This window comes from Anas acuta, chromosome 25 (genome assembly GCF_963932015.1).
Source record: "Anas acuta chromosome 25, bAnaAcu1.1, whole genome shotgun sequence".
Lineage (NCBI taxonomy): Eukaryota > Metazoa > Chordata > Aves > Anseriformes > Anatidae > Anas > Anas acuta.
Genome location: NC_089003.1, coordinates 6,170,126 through 6,184,534, shown reverse-complemented (window position 1 = coordinate 6,184,534; position 14,409 = coordinate 6,170,126). Strand labels below are relative to the sequence as shown.

Below are 14,409 nucleotides of genomic sequence, written 5' to 3'. Positions count from 1 at the left end.
GTAGTGAGAGCCTGGTGGAAGGGCCCCCTCCCAGTGCAGGCGTCCTGTGGTGGTGGGGTCAGCCTTCCTCACGGGAATGCCAGATACACAGTAAAATCTCTCAACATGCTCCTTTTTAGGGGCAAGACATCCCACAGCAGGGAGAAAGAAAATAATAATAATAATAAAAATAACCAAAACCTCCACTGTGAGCCGTGAGGTGAGGTGATGCAAGGCCTGCGCAGGCCCCAGGCCTGTGGTCTGGTTGCCCGGCGACCCCGGCTGGGCCTGCGGCAGCGCCATGGGCCTGCCCCAGCCCCACTGCCCGCTCCTCCTCCTGGCACTGCTGCTGGCGGCAGCCCCGGGCCAGGGGCAGCCCAGGGGCTTCTGCCCGGCCTCCTGCCACTGCCACCGGCAGTTGCTGAACTGCAGCTGGGCCTCCCTGGCTGGGGTGCCCCGGGCCACCCGCCGCTGGGCCTTCTCCATCCTGTGAGTACCATGGGGCAGGGCTGGAAGCGCTGCTCCCCCACATCCAGGTCAGACCCCTCAATTGGACCTTCCTCGGTGTTTTATCCCCGCTGACCCCTGCCTGGTAGCGAGCTAAGGCAGGGTGCCAGCTGAAATCCACCCACCCAGACCCTGTACTAGCCTCACCACAGGGGACACCCAACAGAGGGCCAGCCGCAGGTGGTGGTGGTTTCCAAGAGTTTGTATGGAAATTTAAAGGGGTGAAGCTGGGCTATGTGGTTTAAGACTCCAGGCCAACTCTGCGCTACCTTAGCAGCCAAATTTGCAGGGGAGCGGGTTTTCCAGTTGCATACCTAACCTTCCAGGACCCCTCTGTCTTCCAAAGAAGCAGTGAGACTTATGGAATGGAAAAAGAGGACTTTATAGATAGTGTTATAAAAGTCTTGACTGAAATCCCTGAGAGTTGTGCTACGGGGAAGGAGCAGCTCTGACACAGGGCACAGGGTGTGTGTTTGCAAGTTGTCATTTTGAAGACCTTTTATATACAGCACACACAGTAATGGTAGTGATGTGCCAACCATTTCGTTGCAGAGATTTCACTGGCAACTCTATTTCTTCCATTGAAAAGCAAGTGTGGAGAGAATACCCATGGGCTGAGTACTTGTAAGTATTCTCTAGCATTTTAAATGTCAGGGGTTCAGATATTTTCAATCCAGCCACTCTGTTTTTTGAGTCAAGAGTATGAAGAGCACAAGCACCCACACAAACAATTTCCATGTGAATTCAAAGCTGAGCTGCTCACCAAGGAGGGGCATAGAAGCCCCTGTGCTTCCTGGAATGGCAAGAAATGCTGTGAGCTGTGACCCTCGTGGGAAAGTCTAATGGTCTTCATCCTATGGGACCATCCCTGTGCCTATTTAATCAATGATCACATTACAGTTAGCTTCAGCAGCTCAGGAAAAAGCACGTGTTCCTCAGATGTGTGGCAATGACCCCCGTAGTGACTCAAAGAGGTCTTTTAGTATAGCTGTTGCAGGATATTTTCCCTTGAAAATATTATTTCCTCCTGAGGTAGCAGTAAATGTCTGTTTATCTCATTCCAGAGTTCTCCAGGACAATGATCTGAGGGCAGTGAAGAGGCATTCGCTGGAGGGTTTGCTCCTGCTGAAGCACCTGTATGTACCAGTTCTGTCTTCTTCCTGGCAGGCAGAAAGGCCCTGACCAGTACACTGCTGGAGGAGACAGTGGCTCACCCTTTCATTGGGCCCCTATCACTCTTCCCACCCCACAAAAGTGTGCTTTGCTCCTCCCCTGTTTCAGGCAACATTCACAGCAAAATTCACAGGGTGTCTCAGTGCTGCAATAGTGGCCAGTGGGATGATGCACATAGAGATGTGGTGCAGCTTTCATTTCCCCAAGCCCAACAAAGATGAGGAGGCTGCTCCCCTTTCCCACAGGACTTTGGTTGACTTGTAGACAACCTCAATGTAACCATGGCCTCCCACAGCCTGGAAGATTGCCTCTGACTTTTTTTATCTGAGGGCCAATTTTTTAGGGGTGACAGTCACCTAGAACAAGGCAAAACCCATATATGCCTTGTTTCTGCTAAGCTTTGGATGGAAAGATATTTGCTGCAGTGAAGACAGAACCCCATATTGTTGGTGACTCTTGGGATGGTCTCTCTGTTTGCTTACTGTATTCATGAAATTCCCCTGGCTGCCTATGTCCCTTCCTGTGCTGAAATCCCAGACAGACTGAGGTTGGGAGGTCTCTGCTACAGCCTCCTGCTCAGAGTAGGGCTGACCTCCAAGGTTGCTTAAGGCTGTATCCAGCTGAGTCCCCTCTCTTCTTGGAGGAGAAACAAATGTGAATGTAAGACCACACAATGTCACATGAATTTGCAACAAGTACTCTCACGCTGTCTGGAAGGGAGCAGTGGAGTACCAAGTTTTGTTCTCCTTAAAGTTCAGATTTTTACATACATGTATTTTGGGTTTGCCTGTATGGTACATGCAAAGGAAGAGTGAGAAAAGAGCAGCAAAATCTTGTCCTGTTCTCTGCTTTTTACTTGGTCACTGTCATCCTCTCTTTTCTCATACTCAGACTACTTAGAAAAGGCTAAAAGCCAGAAATAAATCCACCTATGGAGGCTCAGAGCATTAGTGCCCAGAGCCCACATTTCCTGAGCCTTACAGGACATGTGGGTTCACTCAGTTCTCAATACAAATCTCATCTTGAATTAAAAATTACTACTGGTGTGAAAAAGTTGACAGCAAGGGAAGCCCTGGCTTGGAGTTGGCTCATGAGGGTCATGTTTTGGACCCTGATTGTCTGACTGTTACTAGAATAGCTGAGGGACATGTCCCAAAAAAATCTCTGTTGCTCACATCTGTAGATCATTGCAACTATCTCAGCTCCACTGTCATCTGCATTTCTAGTGTCATTTATAGAGTGTGGCCCTTACATGCTAGCATTTTTTCCCACAAAAAGAGAGGTTTTGTATTTTCTAGTACTTACATTGGCTTGGAAAGAGGCATATACTGGGTGGTCTTGGCCTTTCTGGAGCAGCTCCTGCAGTGAGGCAGCCCAGGGCTGCATGTAGGCCTTGTCTCAGTGCTGTGGAATGAGTGGAAAACTAGGTAGTGTCCCTCCGTGTGTGTTCTTAGCAGGTACTGGTGCCCCACATCTTAGAAAAGAAGGATCCAAAAACTTAAAAGCAGAAAGCATGTTCTGCAGGATGTGGTTTACAGGCTAAATCAGTCAGGTTGGGAACAAGCAGGCTTCCAGCCACATTCCCTTTCCACAAGGCTGTAAACTGAACTCTCCAAAACACTTCTGAGATCACATGTGCCAAGACCTTCTTCCCACCTGCTCTGCCTGCCCCACTGCTGGGCTCTTGCTGGAGCTGCCTCCTTAGAGGTCCAGGTCCCATGGATGAGAGCTGCAGTTGCTTGCTGATGCTCTTCCTCAACACTCTCCAGTAGTGAGGCCATGTCCTACAGAAGAAACCTTGTGCATTCATCTCCTCTAATTTTAGACGCTTAATAATTGCCTAGGATTAAGCTAATTGTTCAGGCTCTCATTCTCCATGGAGAGGAACAAGCACTTCCCATTCTCCCAAATGATCTGAGGAACCTGTCTGAGGCAGGGATGAATCACTCCCCAGAAGTATTTCTCGCTGTTTACTGCAGAACAAGCCTGGGCAGGGCTTGTAGGAGGGAGGGATTAAGAGAAAAACCACCGTTTGTTGTCACACATGTACTTAACCAAGCCATCTCGGAGCCCTAGAAGAGTGTTCAGACACTCTTTTGTCTGTCTCCAGCAAGCAAAGCCCTGATGGCACCCCAGGATGGCAGGCTGAATCTCTGTAGCACATCCAGAGGGTCACATGTTGCTGTGGTCTGTGCAAATGCCTCCTCAGTTGCTAAATTGTGCCTGTCTACAGATTATTTTCTGTTATCATTGGAGAACAATCAAGTCCTGAGATAATTCTTGTGGGATCAATGTTAGAAAAAAATTACTGAGACGAAAGCCACCTCCAGTCATGAGGGTTATCACAGGTTACACACCTCTGCAAGCTAGTATCAGATATAAACACTGTGAAATCAGAGCCATGTGACATATATGCTGCCAGTGTCAAAGCAAGGGAAAGTAAATACAACAGTGCAAATGTAATCAACATTTCATGTTCTAATTTTAACAGGGATTTATCCTGCAATAAAATCCTGTCGATTGAAGAACATGCTTTTGAGCCACTTCCTTTCTTGCAGCTTATGTGAGTTGTAAAAATTTCTTTCTAGTGTATTTGCTGAAGTCTGTTGGCATTTATAACCCTTTATGTGCTAGAAAATGTTCCTATTATTTTTAAAATAATGTCTAAACTTCTTCTGCATAAAGAATAGATGAGCTAGAGGTAGAGAGATCAATGCAGATGGCTGGATGACCCACAACAGGATGAGAGATCAGTGTGGTTGGCCAAATACAGCCATAATAGGAGCCATTTCTTGAAGGTTTACTGTATCCTGGAACACAAATAGATTAAGCACATGTGCAGTTCATTTCCTCTCCTTCACAGGTTAAAAGAATGAGAAAGTGGCAGTTTCCTCCCTATTCTACCTTGGATTTGCATATTTCCTACAAATCAATACCGCTCCACTCCAGCTTCCTGTAGGACAGAACAGACTCATTTCTGCAATCTTCTTTTCCTCCAGAAACCTCCGTGGAAATCTCATCATGCAGATCCAGAATGGCACTTTCCAGGCATGGCATGGGATGCAGTTTTTACAGAATCTGTAAGTATAATGAGGACTGAAGGTAGATGGAGCGGGTCTCTGCAGTGACAGTGGAAAGAACAGATTTGCTGTCTGTAAAGAGCTGAATCCTGCTTTAGATGTTATCCAGGGTCAACCAGGAGTCTGCATTCCGAAAGCCACTTTTTCTGGCCTGCTCCTCTTCTCTGGGGCTTCCTCAAACCAACACTGGGTTCAAACAGCTGTGGAGGGAGCCCAGGGAGATGGATAAGTAAGAAATGCTGGTGGGAAGGGAGAAGACGCAGGGAAATGAGGGGTCTGGGATGTGACCTGGATTTCAAGTCAGAAATTTCACTTTGAGTATTTTCATTTAAAAATAAAGGTGATCATAAACATCCACAAAAGGGGTGGGGTTTTTGTTCTTTTGGTGTCTAAGAACTATGGCTTAACCCATAGTTCTATCAAGAAGCCCTTCCAAGGATAGGATCACTGTTTCCATATGGACCCAAAGAAAGCTGGGGCATTTTGACCACTGAGGGTTCATATACATAAAGAAAAGGCCACAGTCTCCCTGCTCTCCTGAAAACTGCAATACTTCTCACGTGATATACCAAATAAGGCAGGAGAATAAATGATGAATAGCAATTCCCATAGGGCTAGGCCGCAGCTTTGTCTGGCTGGGTGGAGTAACAGAGTAAAAGTTTATGGACACTAGAAATGTAAGAAAATATGGAAAGTAAAAGTCCAAAATAACATCAAAGTCCTGGTTAAGGGAAGCAAAGAGAAGGCGTGAGCTGAAGAGGAAAGAAAGAGATGTTGTATTTTCCAAAAGAAACACTTCTGGGCCTTTTTGCTCTTTTAGCTGGAGATAATCAGGACCTGCTGTATTGTGTGAATCAGCCCATCAGCATCTGTTCCTGTCTGTTGCCTTCATCCCGGGCCCTTCCTCACACATGTAGTACTGAGCCAATTTTTTATCTTCAGGCTGAAATTTCCTATGTTTGTTCTCCACTTGAAAGGAAATTCTTTGGGGAGGTTTGAGTAAAAGTTGTTCAGCCAAATCCACATCTGCCATCCATAAAAGTGGGCTGGATCCTTATCAACCATAAACCTCTTTACACCAGTCACACAGTATAGAAGAGCCTGGAAAGGGGATTTCAGTGTAATTCAGCATCAGATCCAACACACACAACTCTCTTTGGGCCTCTCTGATATTTAAAAGGTAGAAATTTGAAGTCTGGCAAAAAGGAAAAATACCCTGATCACAGAAATGCTTTGCAATGATCTAGTGGAAACTCACTTTGATTTAGCTGTGTTTATACAGTTCAGGAACCACTGGGATTTTTTCTCTATAGTAAATGTTTTAACCATTTCCCAATTCTCCAGTGCCTGCTGCACAGTCAAGCTTGGTTTTACAGACTTCCGTGTCTCTGTATGTTAGAGGACATGTGGACATATGGCAATGCTTTCCCCATGTGCCCTTGCACATGCAGCTCACATCCTTCCCATCACCCAGTCACAGTGGCTTGTTTTTTGCAGGATCCTAAGCCATAACCCCCTGTCTGTTATCAATGACACATCATTCTTTCAGCTGCCTTCAGTCAAATATCTGTAAGTATTGACTCATTTTTATCAGATTAATATAGATCTTTGTCTCTCTTGAGTGCCCTGCTGTCAGGAAAGTGGAGATCTGGTAGAAAATCTATTCTCCCAGCCTGACTCTGCTAGAGGCGCAAATAACTGGCACCAGCAGAGCCAGGCAAAACCAAGCAGTTCTGCTCTGTCCCCAGCACGGACCTAGATGCAAAGTAACCAAGTTGCTGGGACACAAACTGGAAAAGACAAAACACCAGCCAGGCCTGGGGCTGTGGAGTGGCCTGAAGGGTCTGCGAATGCCCCCACACCTGCCTGTGTGCTGAGCAGTTCCCAGTAACCAGGACAGTCGTGCCAGCAGTCCTGAGCTCCTGCCCACCCCATGTCCTGAGCCTGCTGCCTTGACACAGCTCAGGGCAGGTGATGCTCTGTGTTGATCATGATTCACACCATCCTATGGCTCTTACTCATATTTCCATGACTTCAGGGAGGAAAGTGCCTGTGCTTTTTGCAGAGGTCCTTCCTGTTCACAGCCCCGGTATCCCACAGATACCCTTAGCTATCTGCTCAGCACATTTTCTCTTTTCACTGGTATAATCTCTCTTTCCAAGATCAAACATCATCTTGGGCAAGAAGAGTTTCTTAAGCAAGGGAGAAGGACTGGATCTGCACCCAGCACAGCAGTAGGAGGGCTTTGAGATGGGGAATCTTTCCTGTTTACATCAGGCTCCCTTGAAGTCTGCAGGACCCACTCCTGCTTCAGGCCCTATGTCAAAGGAGCATGTCAAAGGAGCATGTTAAAGCAGAAAAGCAATGGGGTTTTGAATTACTTCTGTCCGATTAGCAGAAGTGGATCCCTCTGAGAACACCACAGTCATCAGGGACCTGGGCTTGTTCTCGGAACAGAGTTTCCATAAGGTGGCTTATAAATTTAATGTGTTTTTTCAAATCCTTTCAGAGACCTGAGTGCAACACAAGTGACTCAGCTGACATTACTCACACTCCTCCTGACAACAGTCCACTTGGAAAAGCTGTGAGTATGCAGAGACTTGGTCCCAGCTGCCAGCAGATTGCAATTGCTGAAATAAGGGGTCTGAATGGGAGACAAATCAGCTAACTGCTAAATCAGAACACCCCCACCTTCTACACATACACACACAAGCCTAAGGTTTGGCGTTTACTTTTGAGAACTCCTAAACTCACCTGCTAAGTGTCAGAATTTCACTATTTAGGTGACATGTTCCGTGTTTTTCGAAGGGAAATTTTAAGTCATGGTGGGGTGTGTTTCTGTTTCAAATTGCATTTTGGGAATGGTTCCATTTTCAAAGGTAAAATGAACATTCTGATCAGAGAAACCTATCAAAACCTCATTTAGAAATCTGGAGCACATATTTGTCCAGTGGGATTTGGGGTTTGGGGGGAAGTTTTCCAGAGCTGTAGAAGAAATCCAAGCAAAACTGAGCACTATCTGTTACCTGAGCTAGACTCATAGATATGGATTGAGAAGCTGGGGTTTTCTCCAGTAACCTCTTATCTTTAGCAAACTGCCCAGTGATACAGCCTGCTGCCTCTGCCAGGAGAAACACACCACTGAAACCCCATGCAGGACCGTCCAGTTCCACTGTGAGGATCTGTGCACCACCAGCACTCCCCAGTGCGGTAGGTTTGCCCATGATTTATGCCACTGTTGAGGTAGGCTTGTCTAATCTGCTCTAGCTTTAGAAGATGCTGTAGCAAGGCTCCATTTTGTGGGTTCCCAGCCTGTGCTGGCCACCCCGATGGCAGCAGCCTAGCTTGGTGATTCCTGGCCAGTCCCAGGGACACTAAAACTGGGTGGATGCTGTGTGGCTCACTGAGCACAGCTCAAGGAATTTCATCTAAGCAAAGCCTTTAATCAGCCCACAGGCCAGTGCAGGCAGCTCAGGTGAGACCTGGGAGACCTCAGACTGTGCTTTCTCAGCCACAGGCACAAAAATTTCCCTTTTCAGAACAATACTTGGAAAAAAACAAGGGTTGAAAAGTTACTAGCGATTACACATATCTTTTGTGTCAAATAATATCTTGAGAAGAAATAGCTTGCAAGGCTAAACAAACACATGAGCTTCCAATCCACACAGTGCATCTAGCCAAGTAAATCATGTGTGCCCAGTACTATTCCCAAGCACTGGAAGGCACATACACCCCCCAAGTTTTCCCTGAAAACCTCCTGAGCCTTTCCAGTGGCACCATACCTTGGCTAGTCACAGCTCAGCAGTGGCAGCAGTGCCAGACACGGCATTGGCATGGCCAGAGGGTCCTGCAGAGTTCAGATCACGCTGGCTGGGTGGGACATGCTGAGCTGGACCTCAAACCTGCCACCCATGCTGGGAGCCCCAGGAACCATAACCGAGCATGGGTGCCCCTAGGCAGGCTCTGCTGAAACCTCCTGTACTTCATGGTGTGCTGGAGGGGGGCCAGGACACTCAGGCTCCAAAAACTGCTTGGAGAACCTGAGGATATTGCTAGATACGTCTGCCCTCTGTAGAAGAGGGAGCAGTAACTCCGATCTCCTTTGCAGGGCACTATGTGAACACCAGGCATTGTCTTGCTAGTCTGTGCAGAGTGAGCACTGCCCTGCTCAATCTTTGCTCAGGGTAAATATCATCCTATTCAAAGCAGAGACAAGCTAGACTTCTGCAAATAGATACAGCAATGTTTCCAAGGTCCCCAGGTAACTCATTTTCTAACTGGATGTAGACAAGTGAGCCTAACCTCATTGCACATCTAGGGAAAACAGGCCACTTAATCCATTTAGGGCTTGACACCCAAAGATGCTTTAATTTCTTATCAGTTTAACAGGAAAAAAGGGTGAAATACCTTTGTGATCTGTAAATATTCTTGACCATGTCACCCTGCCTCTAGCATTAAGCTACCTGCAAAGCAGGCTTAGAGATAAAGTTGTGTTTGCAGCCTCAGTGTAGGACTCTTGGAAGACTTATGCTAGCTGCAGACTCAGCATGTTCCCTTTGCATGCCAGGGCAGGCGCTCTCCTGGACTTTTTGCATCACTCTGGGTCAAATGTCCACATCTTCCACTTCTTCTAGGGCTGGTTGAAGGGAACTGCATTCATCTGCAGAGAATCAGCTCTCCATTGTCAGGGACTTGCTCTGACTGCAGCCCCATCACTGCTTTGGGGAATTAGACAATAACCCGGTGGCACTTTAACGTGAAATATCCCGGGCTTTCCTGCCTGCAGGGAGAAGGGCTAGTTGGGATAACCGAGCAGGGACAAACACCGTGTCTTTGGGTATTCTGCTTTCCAGGCTCACTCCTAGTTAAAAAATTTTACAGTGACTTTAGCAACTCAACACTGACTCGTATCAAACAATGGAAAACTCTCCCACAGAAAACCCATTCCCCCAGGATGTTTCACATTGATCCAAACAGAGCCCTGGGAGACACCAGAAAAAACATCTATCTCTTCTGCCCCGATGAGATAATCTGATTGATTTAACAAGACTTTTCCCATCTGTAACACTTCCACCATTCAGTTCACACACTCCTTTGTCTTAAAGACAAGCTCCTGCTGTTCAGGGTAAACCTTTGACCCTGCATTTTGGCAGAAAGTTTCTCGTGGCTCAGGAGTTACTGATCTTCTCTCTTGGTGTTCAGCAGCTCAGACAGATTCTCTGGCAGAGGCACAAGCAGAAGTAATGAAAGCAGTCCAATCCAGAAAACCAACCACCAGCACGGTGTTAAGCCTCAAGCCCAAGGAGCCTTCATTTGAAGACCAAGAAACTGCAACACTTGCAGTTGTCCTGCACCCAGCTGGCACTGACAGTGATCTCAGTAACCCAAATGATCACATTTCCAGAACAAACTCATATTCCCCTCAGCACCTCTCCAGGCAGGAAGGCAAAAACAGTAAGGAGCTGATGCTGCACAGCATTCAGCACATGGACTGGACCAGTGAAAGTGATAAGAGAAAACTCTATTTCCTAGCAAAAGCACTAGTGGCTGAGCTCAAGAAGAAGCTGCACATGGTTAAAAGTGTCGTGACTGTGGAAAACACCATCTCACACCCGCCGACACCTGCCACGTACAAAATCTCAGAGCAAGAGACAGCCTCAGGCTGGGTGCAAAAGCTGCGTGACTTAGGTTTGAACCATGCACCATTAAACCCCCAGGAAGTAGCTGGGAGGTTAAACCCCACCGACAACATCTCTGTCCTCAGACATCACAAAAGATCCATACTTCCTTCAAAACATTCCCTTCCACTCTCCCCAGCAGAGGCTTCTCATTTGTCTGGGTCTTTTGAGATACAAAATTACCCCTATGCTGTGGAACAGACCAAGAAAACTCATTATGTGGAGGATGCAGAAGATGTAAAGGAAACATCATCAAGGCAGGGCTATCTCTGGGCTTACAAAAAGCACAAGCAGCAGGATAGCCCATGTCTGAATAAAAATAATCAGCTTTTCTACAATGTGTTTCATGATGTGAATCCAGAAGAAGAGCCCACACCAACAAAAAGTAAAGGAGAACAGAGAGAAAACACAAAACAACCTTTTTCCTCTAGCCTGTCAGTTAACAAGAGTCGCCCCGCTGCAAGCAGCATGCTGAAGAACATGGCTGAAAACGAGGGCTCCTCTGTGGGTGAGAATTTCCTGGGCACCCATCAGAGCACAGAAACACACTGGAAGCTTCCAAAGGAAGGATTCGATTCCCTCATTAAACGAAGAAGCTCGGACAGCCCGGACAACACACTGGTTCAAGGAGACCTCTTTGAAATCAAGGTCAAGCATCACCTCCACTTGCTGGTCCCAGACAAAGCCCTGCGGACGTTCATCGCCCAGGTGGCGCGAGCCCTGAGGATGGACTGCAGCCTGCCTGATGTCCAGCTGTCCTGTGCGAAGATGGTGTCAAAGACAGGGCTGCTCGTAAAGCTGCTCAGCAAGAGGCCAGCTGGGCAGGGAGCCTCCTCTCGCACGGGCTGGTGTCTCCTGCAAGGGAACATCTCCACCGGCATGGCCCAGGCTGGTGCAGCAGGCAGGAAACTCGCAGGGAAGGTAGGGCAGATGCGGGGTATTGCTGGATGTGATCCTTCTGGGCAGTGGGAACGGAAGGAGTAACAGTCTCTCCCTCCCCGATTTTCTCTCTTTTTGTCCAAGTGGAAAGCAGAGCACAGCTCTGGCAAGAAGCTTCTGTTGGCGATATCGGTGTCCCTCATCATCACGATTAATCTCATGGTGATTTGTCTCATCGAGGTGAGCAGAAAACTCATGAGGTGGGCAACTGGCAGTCAAGCCTTGCAGCCGGAGCGTGTGGGCTGGGGTGGTGCCTCCCTGCACAGTCTGTGAGAGCCAGGGTGCCAACGTGGGTGTCTGTGGGCGTCCTGCATGGCGCAGGAGGTGTTTACCCGCACCGTACAGCTCTGGGGGCATCCTGGCATCCTTCACAACCTGTCCAGATCTCAGCTCTGAGCTTTGCTTTCTCAGCTTCTCTGAGGGGGCTCCCTGTCATCGCGGCCTCTCCCATCAGCCCCTCCTTGAGCTTTATGCCACAGCCCCTGCCCTGCGCCACCCTGGCCCTATAGAATCTCCTACCAGGCTCTTCTCCTGACCCTGCCCTGCTCTCCTGCTGGTGCTGATTGCTTTCAGCCACGCAATGATTCCCATGCTTCCTTCACTCTTGCCAAAGCCAAGAACTTGTGCAAGGTTCAATTGCCCTGCATGGGTCAGAGCAGTGCCAGGGACAGACGGGTGAAGGCCCAGCATGACCACAGGTATCAGCCTCCTTCACAGGTGCTTCTCCCTGGAAAAAGCTTTTATTTCTTTAAAAGCCTACCTACATGTTTAAGATCGGCTTTGAACAGAAGGGGAGTACCCTGTAAAGCACGGCACAGATAAGAAAGGCAGACATAAACATTGCTGAGATTAGGAGAGCTCTGGGAGTTCAGGTCATTCCTAAGGCAGAGAGTGGGGAGGCAGGAAGGGAGGATGGGCTCTCTCTAAAAAATGCGGCTGCTGGCACAGGCTTGCACATGTATATAACACTCTTGGTTTAAGGAACAAGCTTTTGGCCTCCCTTGTTTTGCAGAGTGTGACGAGAAAATGCTGATGTTACGAGTCTCTCTCTCTCTCTCTCTCCTTGACCAGGTTTGCTCCCAAAAACCTGCAGCTGCTTCCCAACCGCAAACCACCAGTAAATCACGAATAAGATGGTAATTACTCCCTCCTCCGTGCCACTGCTGTGCCACAAACAGTCCTTTCTCTGAACAGCACCTAACCCCAGGGCCCCCAGCATGCAGGCACTGGTTACGGAAGACTCACCAGCTGAGTGGATGTGTTCAGCTGAGTGGATGTGTTTAAAACATACCGTTTTTTAGGAGACCCAGAAAAGGGACCCCAAAGCGTGAGTAATCAGCACAACTGCACACTCTGTTTCTTGGCCCAGGGCTCCTGCCAGGCCCCGTGTCCCCGTGGCTCACCCAGCCCCAGCCTGACTGAGCTGCCCGGTCACGATCACACCTCGCTGCTCTGAGTGATGGCAGCGCTGCCCTATTGCCCCCCGCCCCTCTCCCTGCAGAGTTGCTCCTGTGCTCTCCAGATGCCGTCACATCCAAAACCGGAACAGCCCTGGGTGCTTTCTGGGGTTGTTAAGGTCAGTCAAAACTTCACCCTGTGTGGGGAGAGGCTCCTGCCCTGGCGGGGCTGCAGGGCAAGGTGACTTCTTGAGGTGAGAGATGATGCACACAAGCCTTTCTCCTCCCGCTTCCTTCCATGCGCTGGATCCGGACGTTTTGAGCACTGTAAATGCCAGTTGCCCAACTCTACATGCTGCCATTACCAGCTTCCTTCAGTTTTTATCCTGTTTTTTTTTCAGGTTCTTTCAGAAACTCCTGCCGCTTAGATGGCGCAAGAACACGTATGACATTAGAGAGCAGGTAAGGGCCGAGACTGGCTGAGGTGTGCCCCTCTGCCTGCTCGCTGCCCACCGTACAGAAACGTTCCCTTCCCTGGTGCTTTCCAGGGCTCTCACGGATCGGATCGGAATAAAACCAAACCGCAGTGGCTTATAGACCTCTACAAACCTCTTGATGACCAACTGAAGAAGGCCTTAATTGAGCTGTATGAGGAAGAGTCCTCCGAGGAGGAGATTTTTGGCAAGCTTGAGCTAGAGTAAGTGGGGACGGTGCCTGCGGTTGTTTCTTGTTCTGGCGCAGAGCTGCAACGCTTCCCTTCACTGCCTTGCTGTTATTTCAGCAGGATGTCCACAGCACCCGAGCAGGGCCATGATCTCATGGAAATGCAGCTGCCTGGAGACCTGACGCCTCCGCCTCGCAACCCTGCTGCACCCCTAAACCCCCTCTCCGCCCAGAAGGACGCACTGGGAGGCCACGTGCCAGGGGTGCCCCCGAGCCTGGCCCAGCAGGACAGGAGCAGAGGGGCTGCGACAGACAGGGAGCCCCCCTAAGGCTCCAGCAGCAGCAGCAGTGCGGCACCGGGCACCAAGAGCCACCCTCCACCTGCGGGCACGCAGCCGGCCCCGCTGCCACGCGGTGCGAGGCCACCGAGGCCTCTTCTGTGGCAGCCAGCAGAGACCGGGCGCTTCGTTCCAGGAAGGACTCGGGGTGTGGGGGGGTGGAATTAAAAGGATTTGTTATGGAAACGTGTGGGGTTTGGGCCCAGCGTGAGCGGACGGGGGGTGGCTGTGTGTATGTGGCTGGGCTGTGTGCACACGCGTGTGTAGTGCTGACAGGAGGGCCACGAACGTGCCACTGGGAGGCACAAACCTCCTGCTGCCCCTGCAGCGTGCGCCCCCACGGCTGTGCCCGGGCCTCTGCGCACGTGTGTGTGTGTGTGTGTGTGTGCAGGGGGGGCTGGGGGGCTGTGGGAACGTGGGGGGGGCAGCACAGCTCCGTGTGGGGGTGTGTGCCTGTGTGTGTGTGTGTGTGTGTGTGTGTACACGTGTGTATGCCTGTGTACGTGTGTACACATGTACGTGTGTACATATATGTGTGCATGTGTGTGTGGTGTGTGTGTACGTGTGTACGTGTGTGTGTGCACATGCACGTGTGTGTGTGTGTGTGCACAGCCATGTACGTGTGTGGTACACGTGTGCGTGTGCTTGTGTCCAT

The 14,409-nt window shown here is 49.4% G+C and overlaps 1 protein-coding gene across 1 annotated transcript; it reads left to right on the top strand.

Annotated features, from left to right (window-relative positions):
• The first annotated feature begins 1,015 nt into the window (after window positions 1-1,015).
• Window positions 1,016-13,958, top strand: LOC137844289 (leucine-rich repeat-containing protein 37A-like). Its single transcript, XM_068660511.1, has 13 exons — window positions 1,016-1,110; window positions 1,551-1,622; window positions 4,151-4,222; window positions 4,659-4,739; window positions 6,237-6,308; window positions 7,249-7,323; window positions 7,831-7,949; window positions 9,942-11,338; window positions 11,441-11,536; window positions 12,428-12,492; window positions 13,155-13,215; window positions 13,302-13,450; window positions 13,535-13,958. Exons 1-13 carry the CDS (start codon window positions 1,016-1,018, stop codon window positions 13,743-13,745), a joined length of 2,565 nt encoding a protein of 854 aa, XP_068516612.1. The 3' UTR covers window positions 13,746-13,958.
• Window positions 13,959-14,409: the final 451 nt, after the last annotated feature.

Coding starts and splice junctions, on each gene's coding strand:
- LOC137844289 (XM_068660511.1), top strand. CDS start 1,016: ATGTGCCAACCATTTCGTTGCAGAGATTTCACTGGCAACTCTATTTCT. Junction 6,309..7,248: donor CTGCCTTCAGTCAAATATCT/GTAAGTATTGAC, acceptor AAATCCTTTCAG/AGACCTGAGTGCAACACAAG. Junction 13,451..13,534: donor TTTGGCAAGCTTGAGCTAGA/GTAAGTGGGGAC, acceptor CTGTTATTTCAG/CAGGATGTCCACAGCACCCG.